At 40.0% G+C, this 21,798-nt stretch overlaps 1 protein-coding gene across 1 annotated transcript in view; it reads left to right on the top strand.

Annotated features, from left to right (window-relative positions):
- Positions 1-3,090: 3,090 nt before the first annotated feature.
- Positions 3,091-21,798, top strand: part of DPP4 (dipeptidyl peptidase 4) — a 38,821-nt gene continuing 20,113 nt past the window's right edge. The window contains 13 exon segments of the mRNA XM_057367647.1: positions 3,091-3,151; positions 3,196-3,253; positions 3,381-3,465; positions 11,463-11,552; positions 12,100-12,194; positions 12,317-12,391; positions 13,984-14,036; positions 14,138-14,210; positions 15,356-15,476; positions 15,910-16,070; positions 17,588-17,691; positions 21,018-21,147; positions 21,293-21,337. Coding sequence (XP_057223630.1) covers positions 3,248-3,253; positions 3,381-3,465; positions 11,463-11,552; positions 12,100-12,194; positions 12,317-12,391; positions 13,984-14,036; positions 14,138-14,210; positions 15,356-15,476; positions 15,910-16,070; positions 17,588-17,691; positions 21,018-21,147; positions 21,293-21,337 — 1,038 coding nt within the window. The 5' untranslated portion in view covers positions 3,091-3,151; positions 3,196-3,247.

The raw sequence follows: 21,798 nt of genomic DNA, 5'->3' as shown, positions 1-21,798 counted from the left end.
TCCACTGTGCTCAGAGAGCACATAGTAAGAACCTGTAGTTGCCAGGAAAATAACTTTATAAAGAAAAATACATAAACTTGAAAAAACTGAGTGACATCGGGTACTAGCCACATTGAAATGGTTGCCCCAGTGACATAAYCACATAAAATAGGGACTTTTCTTTCCTGATTTACAGTTAACACTCTTCACAATCCTCTCAAACAGAACCAATGCAAAGATGTTACAAAGCCATTTCTGGCTTGTAATGCAATGTCTTGCCATTTCAACTTCAAGTGCAAAGAAAAAATGAAACTATTTCTGAAAAGACAGACATTTTTAATGTATTTTTAGTTAAAAGACACACTTAATCCAGTAGAACTTGAACACTTCTCAGTGCTAATAGCATTTTCAGCTTCTTTTCTTCACAGCACATTTGAAGTGAGCCACTGAGTCTGTACAAAATTTTATCCAGCACATATTTTGTCTCCCATAGCCACACACTGATACATCTGGAACACATCATTGCACCTGCAAAATAGACTACACACATTTCAGTCACTTCCTTTTTATTCCGCAGAGATCTTAAGTTTTCCATTTTTTGCTGTTTGATTTCTCCACATATTTTTGCAGAAAAGACTCAAGTATATAAACAGACATATAACAAAGCCTCAAGTTTTACTGAGGTTAGAGGTCTGAAAGAGACATCGCATCTGGCAGGCCCCCCAAKTGTTTGGGAAAGGCAAGCTCAGGCTGAAAGTTGTATTTTCATTCTTTCCAGTAAGTAGCTCTTACTGGAGCAACTTCTTTATGAATACAACTKTGTTGAGCATACAGTATGAAGCTACAGCTTCTCAAATTTCATCATGTAGCAGCCACTGSTGATTATTCATTCGTTTCTTGGCATGGTACTAATATGTATCTGATTGCAAAAGAACACCATAGTATAAAGTAACCTGAAATATTTAGCTGGAGGAACTCTTTTAAGTTTCAGGCTATCAGAAAAGACAATCTGACCAAGCACCAGCAGCACGACCATAACAATAATTTTTGGGATTGTGGACATTTTGATCAGGCAGTAGGAACTTGATATTTTTTCAAGTTGTAGAGAATCACTGTCAGGAACTATTGCAACTAAATGGCAAACRTATTCTGCTATATTGACTCTTACTGAATCACTCGGGTGGTTCTGCATACAGATTTGGGTCCTGTAAGTCTCTCTGGCATGACCAGAGTTAAAAGCATTRCAGGGTATTAAAAATTTTATCTAGACACAGGAAACCAGATTTCTAAAAGCACTTAAAATTATGTACCCACAGAAAGAAGCAGTAGCCAACCATATGCTTTGAGAGTACTGCTCCTTTTGTTCTCCTTAGAATTCACAACTGAGAAACTTTAAAACCTTGTAGATCATCTCTAAAAATATTACTAACTGTAACTTGGCTATGAAAAGCTACAAAACATTCAGGTACATTTTTTCACAAGATATTCATTTTTCRCTGATATAATTTGACTGTGCTGTATTTTGAGCCACTATGATGATCACTCCCCAAAACCCCACAGAATCCCTGAATTAGATATATATTGTGACTSCTACTTGCTAGGAAAAGGAAAATTCACCCAGAGGTGAGGGGTGGTGGTGTTTTATTTTCCTTTTTTATCGTTGATAGGACAAACAGATGCCCAGTACACCAGACAGACATTTAAGTGGGGTTGGAAGACATTCTGAAACATTGGTCATTCATCTTACTGCACATAATACTACTTTTAAGAGATACTACTTTTAAAAGTAATGTCAATGACTGTCATTTCACTGATTCTGCTTTATAGAAGTGGACTTATCTGTACTCAGAGATTCRTGGTTAGCGAGTTGTGAAACAGCAGCACCTGGAACCACTGTCAGGGCACATTAAAGACATTCCTAAGGTAAATTGACAGAGCCAGCACAGTAAATTCCTAACTAGTGCCAGCTGCTACCTTCAAGGAGAATGTATGCAAGAGTGAGCAAGAACATGTTTGTATCTAGATGGAATCTGCTACCTTCCATACAGACATACCTTTAATGTTTATAAACACTTTGGGTTATACTAAAGGAAACTTTTTTATCACAAAAAGCTATTAACCCACTTCCAGACACAATTTGCTTAAGAAACAGCATAATATTAAATGCTGTGCTCCAGCTGCAGAAGTAAAATGAAGAAGCAGCATGACCTTACTGAAAGCTTTGTCCAATATTTTGAAGGCAAGAGTAAGAATATTTGTAATTTCCCTTAACTTAAAATATTTTGSTTCAGCAGATCACATAGTTTTGCTGTAATATTTCTCAAGTTGTAAAATACCTGCACCTGTCTCAGATAAGTACGAGTGTTCAGCAATTAGAGGGGCAAAATCTAAGATGGACAAAACCAAAAGCACCACTTATAATTACTTTTTTGAGCCTAGAGCTTTTAAAATAGTTTAAAAACTCCCACAGTTTTTTTACTACCTGGTAATGCTCAGCTTTTTAAACAATCAAGAGCTCTACAGCTTTGATTTACAGATCATTCTGTGTTTTCCAACAATTAGTCCTACTATCTCAGCACACAGTCAAAACTCTCGTTGGAAAATGAACTGTCTTATGTAATTAACAAGGGTCATCTTCRCTAAACTTTAAACTTTTGTCCTATACTTCCATTTTTTGGACTTAATTTAAAAYTCCTCTTGGCAGACTTACACATCTATCTCCAGTGCCAGACAAATAAATATAAGCCCTTCCTACAATGTTATCAGTCCTTTCATGACTTGATTGTCAGAGAAAGAACTTCAAAGAACAGAAACTTTACAATAAATGCCGGTGTTACCAAAACAYTGGGAGCTTTGCCACCAGCGTTTGAAGGCATTTCACTCGTGGGCCGTTATCTGATTTCCGACAGAAACCCCACCGGTGTCCCAAGTCCCTCCTCTGCCGCCAACAGCGGTGTCACCGCGCTCCGAGGGTGCCAGCTGACGGRGAAACGCCGCTCGAATCGCCAAGCCAGCAGAAAGCCGGGATCTTGCACAACCCCCAGCGCCGGCCGCTCCCAAGGCAGCCGCCCCCAGCCCCCGCCCAGCGCCGCTCCCGAGGAGAGCCCCGCGGGCAGGGGAGGCACGGGGGAGGCACAGGGGAGACACAGCACCGGCACAGCACCGGCACAGCACCGGCATAGCACCGGCATAGCACCGGCACAGCACCGGCACAGCGCCCTCGGCTCGATCACGGAGCCGCGCCCCGCCCGCCCCGCTCCGCTCCGCGATGCCGGTGGGTGAGGGGAGCGGAGGGTGAGGGGAGCGGAGGGTGAGGGGAGGGGAGCGGAGGGTGGGCGGCAGGACGGGCAGGGCAGGGCAGGGCCTGCGCCCCGCCAGCTGACGGGACTTCTCCTTTGCAGAGCTTCCTCAAGTGGCTGCTGGTGACCCTGGGGATCGCCGCGGGTGTCGTGGCCATCACCCTGCCCCTGGTGCTGCTCACCCGCAGTAAGTGCCGGCGAGGGGAGGGCGGCAGCGGGGAAAGTTCTGCMGAAAGTTTGTGCCTCAGGGAGCGGAGCAGCTGCAGCTCCTGGGTGTTGGAAACTGGGAGCTACGGGCGTCTCACCAAAGAGGATGGGGGGCGCGGGGACAGTTTAAAAGTCGTGATTTTCCTGTACGCGCTKGTAATAATTGTAAGGATTGTCGTTTTCAGCATTTTCTGCTCTTACTGTGGTCAAAGGCTCACAAACCAGCAGTAAAATGTCAATTACTCATTTTTCTAGTCTTTATTGAAGAGATAAGATTGTRTTCCCTCTAATTTGCTTTGTTTGCACAACTTTTGTTAATGCCGTTCAGTGAAATGATATAAACAGCACAGTTACAGAGGTCAGAAAAGTAGAGAAAGATTTGGAATGTGTTTTTGGACTCTGACCAGTTTGCACTTTCCAGGTTGCCCCCGTAGCTCGGGATGTTAATGTGAAACAGCATTAAATCCTCATTAAGCAATGCATTGCTTTCAGCTGGTAGGACGGAGCTGCCCCTTAGTATCCCGTTTTGTGTTCTTATGTCTAACAGCTGTGTCTAACAGCTGAGCAGTCGTGATACCTACAATCAGCATTACAAACTTAAGGGAGTGTTTTCAGGACCAGACCTAGGTCCGAGCGGTGCACCCCGAAAATACTGAAGATGTGTAAGCTGATATTGATGATTTGTTCAGAAATGAACACAGTATTTCTTAGTGCCCACAAAGTTCTGGGGATTTTGTTGTGTCAGTTGAAGAGGTGGAGCTTGTGTCACTAGTGCTCRTGTGGCATAACTTACATTAAACTGTTCTGCAATTCAGCTGTGTTAGTATTCATATCAATATTTCAGTCTTTCAAAACTAGATTTTCAAAGTCCAGATATCTGAGTTACATGCTTCCTAGGCTAAAACTTCCATCAGTGGATGCTGACTCTATTTTCTCTTATTTTTGGGCAGCTTTTTGCCACTTATCTCAAAAGACCGGATTTTTGATGTGACAGAAAATGCTCTGAATTTCACAAGTAGGRAAGAGCTAGAGAAAGGGTCTAATTTATCAGATGGATGTGTGCAGGCATAACACCTAGTGAAAGAATTCAGTGTGCAGGCCTGAATTCTGCTGAAGAGTTGGTACTTGTCTATCTTGATGCCAATGTTATGTCTTACTGTAAATAAAGTGGGTTTTCTTCTTTCATAAATTGTAGCATAGGAATTCTTTTGCTCTAGAAGTGGCTGCAATTCAAGATCAGTCATTCACTTACATAGCAAATTCATTTTACTTCAAAGAAGCATTTCTGTTCTATGATACACAGAATMCCACCATGCTGTCAGCCTTGGCTTGTGTCCTCTTGGTTGTAAAAGAATGGAACAGTGTGTCAGACTTTTTACTGTTGGTTCAAATTAACATGCCCAGGTAGTTCAGTAAATCCCTCTGGGTAAAATAAGGATTGAGATGGAGTTGTCCCAGTTCAAAAACTTGAAATCCTGTCTCTTCAGAAATCAAGCCATCAGTAATATCTGTGATCATTGTAATTTGGGAACTGCAGAGTTCTTTTGAATTTCTGACTGAAGYGTGCTAAACAGATGTCTTCTGTTAGCTGAGAGTGTCCATGTGGTGTACTCATAAAGCAGTAATTTACAGGTTAGAGCCTTTAATCACTGACAGTCTGATTACATGGCTTTTATGAGCAACCTCAGGGCACATGAGTCAGGTGGGGTTGTCTCTTGGGCCTGCAGGTGATTGAGAACAAAATGAAAGGGCCAAAATTGCTTTGGAAAGRAGCTGCTCATGTGGCTGTGACTATATGAAATCAAAGTCTGCTCTGGTAAAAGTCCTTGTAATTGCAGTCCTGTAGTTTTTATTTCATCCCAACAGTTCAAGCATTGTACAGGGAATGAATTTGATGATTATTGAGATAAACAGATAATTCTGAGTTTGAATTTCTTACCTTTGGTCTGCAGCTGTTTTTCCTGCCATGCTTCTTMATGTACTTTCATTTCATAAGCTTAGTAATCATGCAGCACATCATTTGTTTGATAAATAGTTTCCAGTGGTATGAAAGGTTGTGAAGTTTTGCCACTGCAGCAGAGTTGTGGCTTGTTGGCTGTCCTGTAGGCCTGGCAAGGGGAACTTCTGCTTTTTCTGTTGCAGACATTTGGCAGGGACCAACAGTGCAGACTTAAATTTGCAGATTGGTTCATGGTTCCCTAATTTGGGGTGCAGCCCTTCCCCATTTACCTTGAGAGTCTGCTGCCAGAACTCTGTACAAAATTCTATACATTTCATTTAGACCCACTGCCTATTTTGACACATCATTTTATATTTAATAATCAGATGGGGCTACTTGCATCAAACAGTTTAATTTCAAAACAGCCTTGGGGCTTTTATTTGAAGTCTGTTGGTTAAAGCATTGTGCTTTGAGGAGCAATCCAACAGGTGACTACAGTAACAAGTGGTTACCCTGAAAGCATGAATATTTTATAACAAAATGTTGGTCTGTCTGTTCATGATTCACCAGTTTGCTTACACTTCTCACTGTTTTTTTCTTCTATAACATTCCATGCAAAAGGCAGATTGAAACATCCCAATGTCCATATACACCTTTACCACTTCTCTAACTGCAGGTGTTGTTCTGGCTGGGCAGGAAGGCCAGCAGTGGGAGGATGAGCATCCAGTGCTGAGAGCAGGAAGGAGACAGTGCAGTATTTACTATTATTCTGCTGCCRTGAGCAAGTCACAGATAGCTTTGAAGTGAGGTTTGTCTGTCCACAAAACAGGTTTTTTCACCCACATGTGTAACTCTCCAAGGGCAAGATAATCACTAAATGAGAAGGATCATGACCTTCSTGATTAGATGATACTGTGTGTGTGCTTTTGTGGTCTTTTGATAGAAATGTGCTTAGAAGAGGCTGGGAGAGCACAGCAGGTCCTAGGGAAGTTAATGACCTTAAGGTGCCTGAGGGTTTTTTGTGAGTCTGAAAAGACAGAGTGGAAATGTTTTCCTGCTACATGTCCTTGACTTCTGTAACTGTCATTTAACTCAGTTATCTACCCTCATTCAAATGTTGAGTAATATTATATAAAACCCCATTATCAACAGTGAATCTGTAGATACACTTCTGCCGTTCTCACTTCCTTGCTTTGCATGAGATGGGGTAAATTTGAGAGGGATCCCAGAGCTATTGATTACCAAGTTAATGATTAAATCCCTGTGGGGAAGTCTCTGCAGCCCCATGARGTGGCTCTTGGATGACCTGCTCCAGGTCATAGCACTCACTCATTGGTATGGTCTCTCTGGAATGTCCTGTTTCACCTCCTGGGTATTGGATAGAATTCTGGGTGAAGTGAACCTTTGGCCTGACCCAGTAAAGTAGTTTTTGTCTACTTTTTTGCTTAAAACTACTTAAGTGCTCTGTCACAGAGGCAGTAACTGGGGCCTAGAGTGTACAGGAGGGCAGAAGAGCTAGAGTACTCTTATTGTACATGTTGGAAGAGAAACAGGGAAACAGCAGGTTTGGTAAAACTAGCCTGAAATGTCTCTTACTTTTCTGGCCACTGACTCAGACAGGATTCCATTGCATCTCTCCCACTGCTCCTAAATGRCGTGCTTTGACTGCAGATCAGTCTTGCTCTTGTTCTGCTGTCACTTTAAAATGGCATTAACCATTCACCTTTTCTGATTTTTATMATTTCTCTATTCCTTTCTCATTACTGCTGAACATCATGCTTGCACTTGTCTTTCTGTATTTTTGTGTTTTTTTCCTGTCTCTCTCGGTAGTGGTGAACATGCAGTAAAGCTTCCAATATTATTGCTTTTGAAGTTTTCCATGATTTAAAGTCAGTTAATTTCTTGCACTTTTTAAATTTTTAATTACACATGGAAATTAGTGAAATGTGTCCTGACACTGGGGAATAACCAATACATATACCAAAAGTAATTTGTCAACTTGTTTAGGTTTTGGTATGGGGATGTCACACCTTAAACCTTACACAATTGTTAACTTCTTATTAACTTCTATATACCTGTCCTGGTTTGGGCTGGGAATCGGGTAATTTTCTGCTTGGTAGCTGCTACAGTGCTCTGTTTTGGGTTCAGTAGGAGAATAATGTTGATTACACACTGATGTTTTGGTTGTTGCTAAGTAGTGCTTACTCTTAAGCCAGGGACACCAGTTTCCCAAGCTCTGCCAGGTGCACGAGGAGCTGGGAGGGAGCATGGCCAGGACAGCTGACCTGATCTGGCCAAAGGAATATTTCATAACAGAGTGTCATGTTTGTGTCTAAATGGTGAGGTTGGCTGCGAGGTGCCAATTGCTGCCTGAACAGGTTGGGCATTGGACAGTGCGTGGTGAGCATCTCTTGCCTTTCTCAGGTTTTATTCCTCTCACTCTTCTTTTCATTACATGTGTTATTACTATTATTAGGAGTATTGTATTTAGTTTTCTTGCAATCATTAACTCTTCTATCTCAACCTATGAGTTTTTCTGATTTTCCTCCCCATCTCTGCCGAGGGAGAGGGAGGAAGGAAGGGAGTGGCTGAGCGGTACATAGTTGCCAGCTGGAGTTAAACAATGTCAACACCTCACACCTACAGAAACCAACTCAAATTCTCTCTTAAGAGAGGGTGGCATATTAATAGGAAATTCCAAAATTCAAACAGAATTGTTTATCAACTTGGTACTATGACTACTTACATAAAACGTTAAGAGTCTTCTTTGCAGAAGGACTTACTTACGGTTTCACTGTTGTATCAGGGATATTATGMTCTAATTCTTCAGTATATCATGACAGTGGAAATATATGTGTACTGCCAGGAGCAAGACCAGGGTAGAGATGAATCATAGAATCATTAAGATTGGGAAATACCTCCAAGAACATCCAGTCCAACCTTTGATCGAACACCRCTTTATCAATTAAACCATAGCACATCCAGTCATCTCTTGAACATTTACAGGGATGGTAACTCCACCACTTTCTTGGGCACTCCTTTCCAATGCTCAACCACACTTTCAGTGGAAAAATTCTTTCTGATGTCCATCCTGAATCTCCTCTGGCACAGCTTGAGGCTSTTTCCCCTTGTCCAGTCACTATCTGCCTGGGAGAAGAGCCTGACCCCCATCTGCCCACAGCCTCCTCTCAGRTGGTTGTAGAGAGTGATAATGTTCCCCCTGAGCCTACTCCTCTCCAGGCTAAACACCCCCAGCTCCCTCAGCCACTCCTCATAGGACTTGTTCTTCTCTGGACACGCTCCAGATCTGTCTTGAATTGAGGGGCCAGAACTGGATGCAGCACTCAAGGTGTGGCCTCACCTGTGCTGAGTACAGGGGGACAGTCCCTGCCCTGCTCCTGCTGGTGTGGCATCCTGGGCATGCTGTTCCTGATGCAAGCCAGGATGCCAGTGGGGTTCTTGGCCAGCTGGGCACACACTGGCTTACATTCAGCCCAGTGCTGGCCAGCACCCTCGGGTCCTTCACTGCAGGGCCACTCTGCCCCAGCTGGTGGCACTGCCTGGGGCTGTAGGAACCCMAGTGTAGGACCTGGCACTTGCTGAACCTCAGGCAATTGGCTTTGGCCCRTTAATCCAGCCTGTCCTGATCCCTCTGCAGAGCCTTCCTGCTCTCCAGCAGATCAGCACTCCTGCCTGGCTGGGTGTCATCTGTGAACTTAATGAGGATGCTCTCACTCCCCTCATCCAAAGCATCGATAATTAGTAAACAGAACTGGCCCCAATATAAGGCTAGTCATCTGAAATTTAGAAAATTAAGTCTATATGTGGAACTGGTGAGAAAGAAAAACAGCAAGAAAATTTAGCYTTCTTAGCCTGAGGAATCTAAGAGTGAAAGAAGCAGTTTTGATAAAATATGAACATCCAGTGACCTATATACAATCTTCAAGGATAATAAAATGCTCTTGAATGTCAGCGATTACTTTMTTTYGTTACCATAAGCCTGTTTGACTCTTCTTTTCAAATGGAATTTGAAAAAGAAGTACCAAAATTTGGAATTCAGTTCAYGTTGTTTATCTTTGGTCAGTGGCACAATGTGGATAAGTAAGAATGTACCAGTAATGGCCTAGCTTGTAAATTAACAAAATGCTTCAACTAGAACTTCTATGACTACACCCTTACAGCTTGGCGTGTGTTTTCATATTCAAATAATATGTGGAAGGTGTTGACAGAAAATGAAATTTTAATTTTATACATAGCCAACAAATCTTAATAGTGGCCTGATTTTTAGTAATGAGACCTTAGCAAAATATGTATGTCACCAGGGAGAAAAACATTCATCAGTTTGGAAAAATCCCTAAACCTGTTCATCAGCCACCTGTCTTAAATTGCTTCTCYTTTTCCAAGAGAGAGTTTTGTTGCTTTCCGAAGCCCCTCTGATTGAAAATGACACTTTCTCGATTAGGAAGAAGTCATATTCCCAGCTAGACAACTGTGTATGAATATTAAATACCCACTTGYTCATAATCCATCAAATTAAATATTCACTTAAATAAATAACCTGAGAAATTAATATTCTCACAGAAACTCCAAGAGCAATAAATCCAGCCTAGTAATTTTTTTCAAATGGAATTGAGCAAGCTCTTTTTTAAATATTTTCTGAGYATTTTAGACTTAAATCACTGTTTGTTATGTCTCTTGACTTTCATTGCAGCAGTGGTTGTACAGTCTGTGCTGTATTTATGCATTTTTCTTATTGTTTGGAAATAAGAGTAAAGCTGTAATAGCTGATATGTGTTCCTGTGATGTTCCAGATGTCACATGTATCCAGCCTGCAGAAAGATAACCKGCAAAAACTATTGTGAGGTGTTTTCCTGTGTGTGCCCCTAAGGACTTTGCTCTTCTTTTCTTCTTCAGTAAGGAGAGAGGAGGCAGTTGGTTTAAAAGTATCAGAAGCACTGGGGCTCTCAGAATTGGTAGAGGCAGCTTAGCATCTTGGTTGCTCAGCCACCACATCTGTACTTGAGTATTTTTATCAGTTGCTTTTATTCTGATCTTTTGATTAGGCCAGTTGAAATTAAAATTCCCTTCCTTCTGGACCTTGTAGGTAAAAGGATAGATGCAGATAGATGAAGGTAGATTTTAGGTTTCCATTTAGGAAAAAAAAGGCAGGGAGCSTGCAGGGAGAGAGAATTGCACACCTGAATTTAAAATCTGTAGTCTTTGTTTTCAGAGGAAAAAGATCACAAAGGCTCACAGACTGACTTGTTGTTGTTGYTGCTGTTGTTATTTTTCATACTTTGGAAAAACTGGGTTGTGCACTGCAGGCATTAAAGAGGGAATGAACCTGATGACCCTATGCATTAGCTTAACTAGATTCAAAGTTTCACTTGATCTTTTCAGATTAACCTAGTTACTTGGCTTTAATTTTCCAGTCAAAATTGTAATACTAAAATAAACTTGAAGATAASTTGGTTAAAATCACAACAAAATAGGCATAAATATTTATCAATTATTTCATCAGAATCTTATCAGGAAGTGTTTGTTATTTAATTAATTTTTTTATTAGATCTTCCTCCAATATTTTACTGCTCCAGTTTTTTTTTTGTTTTATTTGAGACATTTCTGAAATTTGAATTTAAGGATAAGCAAATAATTCACAATTGTAACTATTAGCAGTTGGGGCCCTCTGCTAAACTTCCCAGAGTTGAGCATGGGGAGAAGGGCAATAAGATCACTTCTATGTAGTTTTTGAGGAGCATATGTGTGCTGAGATAAGRTCTTCTGGTCATTTTTGTCACTGTCAAAAAGGTATTTTCATTTCCATGAGCTTGTTCAGTAATCACACTGACTGTCCTTTATTTTATGCTTGGTGAATTTACCTTGCAATAAAGTTTTATTGCCTTCCCACTGCTACTACTTTAGAGATGGTTAGCTAAAACACTTTAATAACCAGCAACAAAACCCCACTTAGTAGCCAGGTTAAGAAGCAGGGGTGGAACAACGTGCAGCAACATCAAAACCTCTCTTCTTTCTTTCAGAAAATACCCCTTCAGGAAGAACGTAYACTCTACAGAATTACTTGAACAATGACTATAAGTACAAAACACATAATTTGGAGTGGATTTCAGGTAATTAATTTATACATACAGCTTGAATGTTAAGAAAATGTAAACAYGTATCTTCATACTGAGGTGACTACTGTATTCTGAAAAAGTCAAATTATTTAATAGTATGATTATAGAATGGTTCATAGCCCAAAGAGTTGATTCCTTGTTTCCCTAAGGTACATGTTTACTTCATGGCAAGCTGTATCCTCGTACTGCTACAACGGCATACTTACTTCTGTGCTTTTTGGTAGAAATGTGTTATCCTCTGAAGTGTGTCAGCTCCCAGTGCATAGGGCTGCCAGGGAACAGGGAGATACAGGCTGCTTTTCCTTTTGAGTATGCCTGGTGCCCCAAGGGAAAGAGATGCTAAAAGGTGGATGCTGTGATCCCCAGGATCACATTTTGTGAACATTCCTGTGCTATGAGCATCCTTTCATTATAGAACTGGGAAACACAACATTGACCATGTTTTTGAATTTTATTTCCTGCTTAAAAACATAAAGGGAAAAGAGAAGTAACTGCTGAGCATTTTACTTACTTTTTGTTGTCATCTCTCTCATGCATTTAGGAAATCAGTATCTTCACAAAACAGATAATGGGGACATCGTACGTATCAATGCTGACGATGGGACACCCTCAGTGATCCTGGCAAATACAACACTAGTATGTTGTCTTATATGCAATATATGCAGACATTGGGAAAGGTATTGAACGTTGCATTTTGTTCTGCCTAGTCTTTGGAATCAGTGCTTAATGTGTTTCTTTTGCCCTTCCTTTGTTGACAGGCTAAGTACCAGGCSAGCACAGTTTTATTGTCTCCTGACCAAAAGTTTGCTCTTCTGCAATACAGCTATACAAAGGTACAAATGCACTTTACATCTCAGGATGAAACTGGGAAATAAAGGTTTGGGAACTGCTGAGAGGCTGAAAGAATGCGAGGAGAATACATGAGGGTGGATGAATATGATGGATGTCTGTGAGGGAACAGTTGAGCAGACAGGAGAAGAGACTGGTATTGTCTGTGAGCTTGGCAGAAGAGACTTGACCACCTGAGGGAAAAAAGCATCTGGATTAAAAGGGGATAGAGAGTTACCACAAGGAGAACAAGGCTGGATGGTTTATCTGGGAAGACATTCTAGGAGAGTAGATAGGCGTGGTTGTACCCAGGAGTAAGGAGAAKTGGGTAAGGAGAAGTGATGAGTAGATATGCTGGTATACATCTGCTTGTGTGTGTRTGCTATATATATGTGTGTTGTTACGTTGTGGTGGTAGGAGGTGACAGTTTAAAACTGAGGTGACTGAAAAGCTGCATGTGCTTAAAAGAATGCTTGTGTTTGGAGTGGGCTAGCACATGAAAAGCCTGCAGCAGAATGCCTCATCCTGGCATGGTGCTGAGCTGTGCAACAAAGGTCAACCCACATTTATGCCATGTGGCCTGAAAACCTGGCTCTGTGTGCCAATTGAGAAGCCTGATGGAGGTACTCATTTTCTGTGSAGTTTGTGCACTGAGATGTTGTTTTTTCCTTTTTTTTCTAGAGAGCTGCCTGTTTTGTTCGTAAAAAGTTCAGTGCTGACTTGTGCAGTGTAAAATACTTGAGCACTGTGTCACTGAGTGAGCATTGTCTACATGTCCTGGCCTGGCAGTCCCAAAATGGCTCTTGCACTGTGCCAGACAGTCTGTGCACTCAGTCATCAATTTTTTTTTTCAGTTTTAGCTTCCTTGCTGGGTCCTACTAAGCCAGTTACTTTTTGTCTTTCTGAATTTTTCAGAATTATTTGACTTTTCACTGCATCATTAGTGGCCACAAAATGCCTAATATTTTACCAGCCACCCTACACATCCCCACATTGCACTTGTAATTTATTGCTCTGTAGTACTTTATTTGTTGCATTCATAAGAGTTAATTTTACTTTAATGCTGAAGCAAGAGTTTTTAACCTTTATATAATAGTATGATTGAAAGATCTGTTTTTATTAATCTTTATTGCAAAGAAACAGAGTAACAAAATGAATCATGAGGATGTAGACGCTTGTTATGTAATAGCCATCTGGCTGTGGAGTGCTAAGTTGTTGGTTTATATCTTCATACAAATATACAAGAGCCCTCTTAGAAGGGCTACATGTCAGCAGTGTGGGCTAAATCAAACCTCTCCAGCCCCACGTGGTGAACATGTTTAAATGTGTCTGCATTATCATCATCATCATCATCATCTTTCTCTCTGTTAAGAGCCCACAGAGCGATACAGATTTCTCGGAGAAGGGCTTTATTTCTGTAACAATATGACCAGGAATAGGTCACCCTGGTACTGGAGGGATGCTGCAGACATAGTGCTGGCATTTGTGAGAACTACTGTAAAATAAGATGAGGAGGGTYTCAGTGGTAATTCAAACTGCAAGAGATATGAAACCTAGTGAAATTTATTTTCTTAATATTAAAATAATTCTTTTGCAGTTGTGGAGGCATTCCTTTACAGCTTCATATCACATCTATAATTTCAGTAGCAGGTCAGTAATTCTTGCACTTAAGATGTAGTTTTAATATTCCTTTGCAATGAAATGTCAGTTCACTGATTTCTCTTGGCTGCATTTTGTTTTTGTTTTCCCAGTTCTATCTTAGATGATGGACTACTACCTAATGATACACAGTATATATCCTGGTCACCTGTTGGTCATAAACTGGTAGGTAAAGATAAATAAAACTTATATCAACAGTAATTTTCATACACGTGACATGGAAACTCACGTTGTCTGTTCMCTTGAGGTTTTGGGACTTTTCCTACTGCTGGGTAAAGTGGCTGAACTAGTTTCAAATTTGACTACTGTTGCTGGAAAGACTCCAAGTCCCTCTCTGTGTTTTGTTTTGTTCTTTAATGAAAATGCATTCCTGAAAGTAAGTAGTGGCCCCAGTAGTCATGAAATGCTCAAATGCACAGGAACTTGGTGTTTTCACAGTTGCAGACAGTAGCTCATCCCTTTCAAACACAGCAGCATTACAATTGTCTATTTAATCATCACTGTGATTTTTATCTCCTAATTACACAATAATCAATGAAGTTTCACTTGATGGATGCATGTAAYAGGATTAGAGGATTAAAAATCTGTCTTATGCTCTTTCCCACCGCTGTTTTCTTCCKGCCCTCGCCTCCAATCCACGCCAGTGGATGGCAACCACTGCATTTGCAAGGCTTGTGCATTCCCTGTGCTGAGTGTAGGACTGTCACAGGAGAATGTCGTGTTTATTTATTCCTACTGCTTGTAGTATGTGAATTATAAGGACCAACCAAAGAAGCAAAGGAAGTCAAAAAGAGCTTTCTGCATCTCGGAGCAAAGCTCTGGAATAAAACTGTGTTGTTTAGTTATTGGGGATGAAAACCAGGGGTGATCAGAGAGGCAGACAGGTGCCAAAAACAAGAGTTCTGAGTACTACTGAAGAAATGTGCCATCTTTGCAGATCTGTTGGCAGCACTGAGACCCCAGTGAATGTTTTACCAAAGTACTGATAGTTTTCTTTGAAAAACAAATTAGTGGAAAACAACTCCTGATGAAGGAAAATAAACTTGTGTTTGGCAGAAAATTATTTGTAAGATTTTCAAAAATTGATGCCACATCATAGTTGATTTGCTTTTTGCATCTAGGCCTGAAGTTACGGTGCTACCCCTGATTTGCATTAGCAATTCCACGTTTGTTAAGTATCAATGCATTTAATGAAATGCAGCTTTTAAAGATGGTGTTCCTCATCTGTTGTAAATTGTCCAGTAGATGAAATAAATAAAGGAAGTAGAATTTACTGCAATAGTAATTTTCATTACAATAATTTTTTGCAGGCATACGTTTGGAATAATAATGTTTATGTAAAAGATTCACCAACAGCACCACCTGTGCAAATCACTCAAAATGGAGAAGAAAATAAAATTTTCAATGGAATACCAGATTGGGTTTATGAAGGTAACTATGTCAAGCAAGTTTTACTTTACATTATGATATTAAATCTTTGGTTTATTGTAATTATTACCTTATTCCTTACCATTGAAAAATTGAAATTAATCAAAGTCTGTATTTTAAAAGAAAAATGCATCATTATCTGRGCTTAATACCTGGCTAGTGTGCAGATCTAAGAATGGAAATTAATTTACTGAATGGAAATTAATTTACTTATCTTGCATTGTGTCATTGGGAATCTTAACTGTGAATTAACTTCATATGATAGRTTATAAACACGATCTAATGTCTCCTTTTAGAACCCCAGCAAACAGTCTGCAGTTTAGTATGTGAACTTCAATTTAAAAAAAWAAWCCTATTAAAAACTAATGAGGACAGCACCTAGGATAGAAGAGCCAGCTTATCAATTATAACTTAAATACATTTACATCTCTTTCAGAGGAAATGTTTGGCACTCATTCTGCTCTGTGGTGGTCTCCAAATGGCAATTTTTTGGCATATGCAGCCTTTGATGATACAAAAGTTCCTGTTATAGAGTATTCCTTTTATTCTGAGGACACCTTGCAGTATCCAAAGACCATTAAAATCCCATATCCCAAGGTCTGTGTTATTTATTAAACATGTTTGTTCTGTAGTTTCATTAAGAGAGTAGTCTCATTTAATCAGCTCCTGCTAATGAAAATATTGTCTGTCTCTCCTCAACAGCTTGCTGTGATTACTCTTTCTGAAGTCAACAGCATCTGGCAATGTTAAAGTGTTTTATTATCTCAGGGGAAAGAAAAAAAGAGGAAAAAAAAAAAGTATGACTTAAGGTTTTGTTGTTTCACCATAAAATTTGGAGGTAGTGATTAGATGTTGAGGTAAAAAACCTATCAGGGAGCTAAATTGGTACAAAGCATTAGGCCGATACACGTTATGTTAGGGTYGTGCATGGTATTGATAATGGAATCTTCTTCAACCAATCTGGCAATTTCAGTACTAAGAGCAAGAGGAGGAATCTGCTGAAGGAGTTTCTTTGCCAGCCATCAGTCTCTTCTTCCTAAAGCTCTTCCAGTTTTAGCTGTAGGAGTGAAACCTTGAGTGCAAGCAGCTCCTTCTCTTCTCCCTCCTCTCCATGTGACTTTATGGCCACTGCCTGTGGCACAGATGGCACTGGGAATGGGGTGAGAGTGTGCAAAGTGCTCTGACAGGTTCCTTCATGGGCTCCACTTGTGGAGAGTTTCATGTTTAATACAAGACCTTCCTGTGTGAAGTTACTTGACCTTATACAGGATTTGGATTTATCTGAGCAATGCACTTTTACAAATTACACAGTTGCCCTACCCTGCTGAGTGTCACTACAAACATGTTCTCATAGCTGGTYTCCATCATATGCTCACCATCACAATGCTGGGCATCCCCATTGCTGGGAAGGAATAGGTGGRTTGAAATCATCTCAAGGCATCTCTTCTTTTTGTTTATCCTTGTGTTTTTTATATTCTGTGTTGGTTTAAGGCATCAGTGTATGTCCCCCCTGCCCCGCCCCAATCCATGATGGTCTGGCCGTGCCAGGAAGATACTTTCACTCTTGATTAACCGGGGCAGGATGGCTGATGCAGCCGGCTGATTGCTTATCTGGTACTGCTGCCTGGTGGAAAAACTGCCTGCTTTGTGTCAAGCTCATTTTCTCTGCAGTAGCATTAYGTTAGAGAGAGCAGAGTCCGTGCTGCAGTCACAGCTTTGATTGTGGTACAGGCAGCTGTGACATGATCGGTTAATGTGAGCTGCTTCTTCCATGGACAGGCACTTTCCTGTGTGCTAGCAATGGATTTGTTTCTCTGCTAGGTACCATGTGTGGTGTGTGGGATGAGATATGGTCCAGTACAGCAAGCCCTATGGTTGTTTCTAAATGTAGAAGTCTCTTATCTAGAAATGCGTAGCACTTTTGTGTGAAAAATACAAAGGATAATTTATGTATCAATCTTAAAAACAACATTCAGAGACTTGTCTTTTCACATGTTTGCAGTTGCCTGGTTTTACCTTTCTGTCTGTAGTAACTTATTCATCTGTAATTTCAAACACTTATTTCACCACAAATATTCTCTCTTCAAAAGTACAATGAAAAATTTTATTTTTAGGCAGGAGCTACAAATCCAACTGTGCGATTCTTTATTGTGGATACCAGATCGCTTCAAGTTGTCAACCCTGTTGAAATTTCTCCACCTGAAGAAATAAAATCAAGGTGAGAAATTTTGGTTAAATATTTGATTGTTTGATGGGRGAGGAGGAGCTTTTATATGTGACTTCCCTATAGTCAGTGTATATGGCAGTTTTTCCCTGTGATGTGGTTCTGGTAGCAACAAGATTTACCAGAGAAAATCTGCACAGAGATTATCCTCCTAGTGATTATATATAGATGGCATATTCCATGTATGTTATATTCAGAATGTGACAAGTTCTTGGCTCATCACATTCAGTGGAGTCTAACTATGGTGAAGTCATTTCACAGTACAACTTTAATATGAGCAAGTTTTCGTATAATCAAATTATAATATATGTATTCCAATTCACTGGGGGAAAAAAAMCAACAAAACAAAACCTTAATGGTAAGTGAAGATTTGATTTCGTTGGAAGCAGACTCCTTGCTACAGCAAGGTATCATGGTTGTCTTCAGATTTATACTTAAAATGTTTGTTTTCTTTGGGAAGATGGTGAAAATCAGCACCTCTCAGAGTAAATGGAAAATTGTATTTCTCAAAATGCCACTGGAAATGCACAACATGATATAAATGTATTTTGTAAAGAGCAGCTACATCAATTTAAAGTGCATGCACACAATTCAGTATCCCAGATCTTGGGTTTTGTTTTTTTTYCTTCTTAACACTATTGTGGAAATGTTTTAGAGGTTTGCTCTTAGAAACATGATGGGTATGAAAGCACAGGTTTACTGATAAACCAGAAAAAAAAAMCAAAGGGTTGTTAGCTTGTGCATAAAACCAGCATTTTATACGTGGGGGCCAAAAAGCTATAACTGAGAAATCAGTGCTCTTCCRTTTCAGTCCTCAGCACAGTGTAACATCCATGTGTTAGCAGAGATGCAGCTCTCATGAATATGTTGTTCTTTATCCTTCCGTTACCGTCACACTKCACTGGATACATCTTAGAGAGCTGTCGTGCCATGTTTTCCCCAGAATTTCAGTGCCTCAGAATTAAAAGCCCTGTACATTTTGCTCAGTACTGATTAGGATCTCTGCTGTCTTAGTTATGTTTTACCTTTTGTTAACACCTTACAGAAGTTGATGAGAATAATCATCAGCTACCTTCAGCTTCATACCCATCTGGYTAACAGAGGCGTGAGGTATATGGAGTTCATCCATTTTTGAATTAATTTAACACTCTGTTAATGAGGATTAATACAAAGATAAATCTTGACTCATGAGTTCAAGCATCAAAACTCACTTCTCCCTATGGCTCATCCAAATAATGGTCAAATCTCACCATACATGTCCTGCAAAAGTTGAGGTGGCCAGACCAAGTCTAGGGGAATTTTGCAAGAGCAAAGGTACATGAATAGGAAAAGGTGAGCAATGTGCTGTGTAGCTGTTGGGTCATTTTTCTTCTGGAAGCACAAAGTATTGAATATTTATATGGTGCTTATACCACTGACGGAAAGGTTAGCTTTTGTGGTGGAAAATTCTGGTTTTGCTTCCATGGACCTAAATTTTGAACAAAAGAAAGTTGGAACTGGTGGCATACCTCACTCTACCTGCCTGGTTGGGGTTGTCAGATGGCTGCCTGTTACAGCTCTTTCCAGAGCTTGCATGAGCAGCAGTTGTACCCCCACATTTGAAGGGGGCACAGTGCACTTATGTTGCAAAGGAAGAGTTTTATTTGTCAAAAAGAACTGCAGATCAAAAGGATCTGCAGTGGCAGTGCTTTGCCGTGTGATGGTACTTGAAGCCTGATACACCTTGCAGGAATGACCAGCATGAAATCCATCCAGCATTTAAACACTGGTTTGGGCACCATGGGTATGCGGGCTCCTGTTAGCCAATAGCAGGATGAAARGGATAGATCTTCCTTGTCTGAAATTATCTGTCCTAAAATAAGAAGACTTCTGAACAGAGTTATTGCAGCGTATGACTCTCAGCAACCAATGAGGAAGGGCAGTGTAAAACTGCTGTACTTTATACTTGAGTTAATTGCAGCCTCGTTAACCTTTTGTGTGCTGTTGAATACTGAAGGTGCATTCCCACTCTCACAGGGGAGAGATATTTATTAAAATACCTTGATAAATAATTTTTTGGTTTATTTTCATTGTAGCGTCCATCTTGTCTGATAGATGATTGATAGCCACCAGAATTGTTAAATGTCTTTCACATTAAAGGAATAAAAACTGTGAGACTAATTCTCCTTATAAAAAACAAGGGAAATCTCTGTAATAGGTTTTCCATTTTCTTTTTTTTTTTTCCAAACAAGCTCCTGCAGACTCAATGGCAGTAGAAATTAAATGACCTGCTGCCTTCCCAGTCAAATATAAATGCAAAAATAGACCTTTTCCAAACATGATTTTGAAACTGTAATCTAGAWATAAATCTAAAGGTTTTTGGTAACCAGCTGACATGTATTTTTTAATCCATCCACACTAATTGTAGTGTTTCCCTCCCCAAACCRCAGTGATCACAAAGATACTCTTATCACAAAATTTCCCACACRTTTTTGTTAACTAACTTTGGGGGAAAAGGGAACATGAACTTGGAACTAAGTCAAATGTGCAAATTACAGTTAAAAATGTATACTTGCCTTGGAGGGGAAGTTTGTTTTATTTTAGTTCATAAGGCTTCGAGGAGATAGGAGAGATCTAAAATAAGAAAAGACAGCACATCCAACAGATCGTTATGGTAAACAAAGCCACTAAATTTTATGTGGTGCCTTTTTAAAATTAATATACAGGAAATTTTCATATTCATGAAAATGATTTTTTTTTTCACATACTCCATTCTTCCTGTCAGCTGGGTGGTATTCTGAAGATGAAAGTAAAATATTCAAATAGTAATATCTGGTTTTGGTATGATCTCTCCCTCCATTTTAATTAATGGAAATAACTATTAAATTGARCAAAAGAATATGTCACTCAGAAAATTATTACAAGCAACTAACTTCAGGCAGCTAAGGATAAAATTCCTAAATCTAAGGCACATACAACTTAATATTCAGAAGAATTTCTCCTAGATGTACACAGTACAAAATTTATGAACAGTCTGGAGTAGCTATTATTTTATGCATTGGAGAATAGCTGTTAAAATTTAATTGCAGTCTTTCTGGAAGTGGGTTTGTACAAGCCATCTAATTCTTTATTGTATCTCTGAAAATAACCAAGGCATCTACTAGCAGCAAAAACAATTGATGAAAAATGACTCAATTACATTTGCATCATTGTTTATTGTTGAAGAGTAGATTGAAATGAAAATAGCCAGATGAGCCTCATTCAGTGAATTGCTGAATGCTATTGTATAGTATGCTATTACTGAGAGGATTTTAAATATCTCACGCTGTTTATGTTTTCAGGGATCATTATTTGAGTGTTGTAACATGGGTGACAGATGAAAGGATTTGTCTGCAGTGGCTCAGAAGAATTCAGAATTTTTCAGTCCTTGCARTCTGTGACTTTGCAAATGCTGCTTGGTCATGTCCAAAGGTAAGAAAAATTAGGTGGAACAGTTGCAGTGGTAAATGAAACTAGAAAGGAGTAGAGTATATCTGTATGTTTATCTTTGTAGAAATATAGCCTGGTATAAACTAAGCATAATTGTTGTGGGATTGTTTGTTTTTTTTTTTCTTAGGAAAAACAACTTACAGAAGAAAGTCCAACTGGCTGGATTGGCAGAGTAAGTGTTCAATTTCTGAAACTGCTACATGCTAAATAATTCTGATCATTATGAAAATTTCATATGAACATTTTGCAGTGCCTTTTGTGTGTAGGTCCAAGTGTCTTGCTGCATTTCACATGTGCAGGAGAAAATTATCTCARATGGAGCTGCTGTGTCACCCCACACCTGTGGTTAAGCTTTGTTTTTTTTGTGGGTAATGGGTTGGTTCTGAACTCCCAGGCTGGGCTGACATTGCAGCATGGCTGGGGCTCTAATCATGCTCTCTGTGACCTGTGCATCTGGGTGACAGGACAAGAGGTAGTGGCTTTCCATTGAAAGAGTGGGTCAAATGAGATATTAGGAAGGAATTCTTTACTGTGATTGTGGGGAGGCACTGGAACAGGCTGCCCAGAGAAGCTGTGGATGCCCCATCCCTGGAAATGTTCAAGGCCAGGTTTGCCAGGACTTTGAGCATCTTG

The sequence above is a fragment of the Malurus melanocephalus genome, unplaced genomic scaffold, assembly GCF_030028575.1.
Source record: "Malurus melanocephalus ecotype Western Australia unplaced genomic scaffold, MMel_1.1 scaffold_81, whole genome shotgun sequence".
Classification (NCBI taxonomy): Eukaryota; Metazoa; Chordata; class Aves; order Passeriformes; family Maluridae; genus Malurus; species Malurus melanocephalus.
The sequence above is the reverse complement of the archived record's forward strand: the minus strand, read 5'-3'. Positions and strand labels throughout refer to the sequence as shown.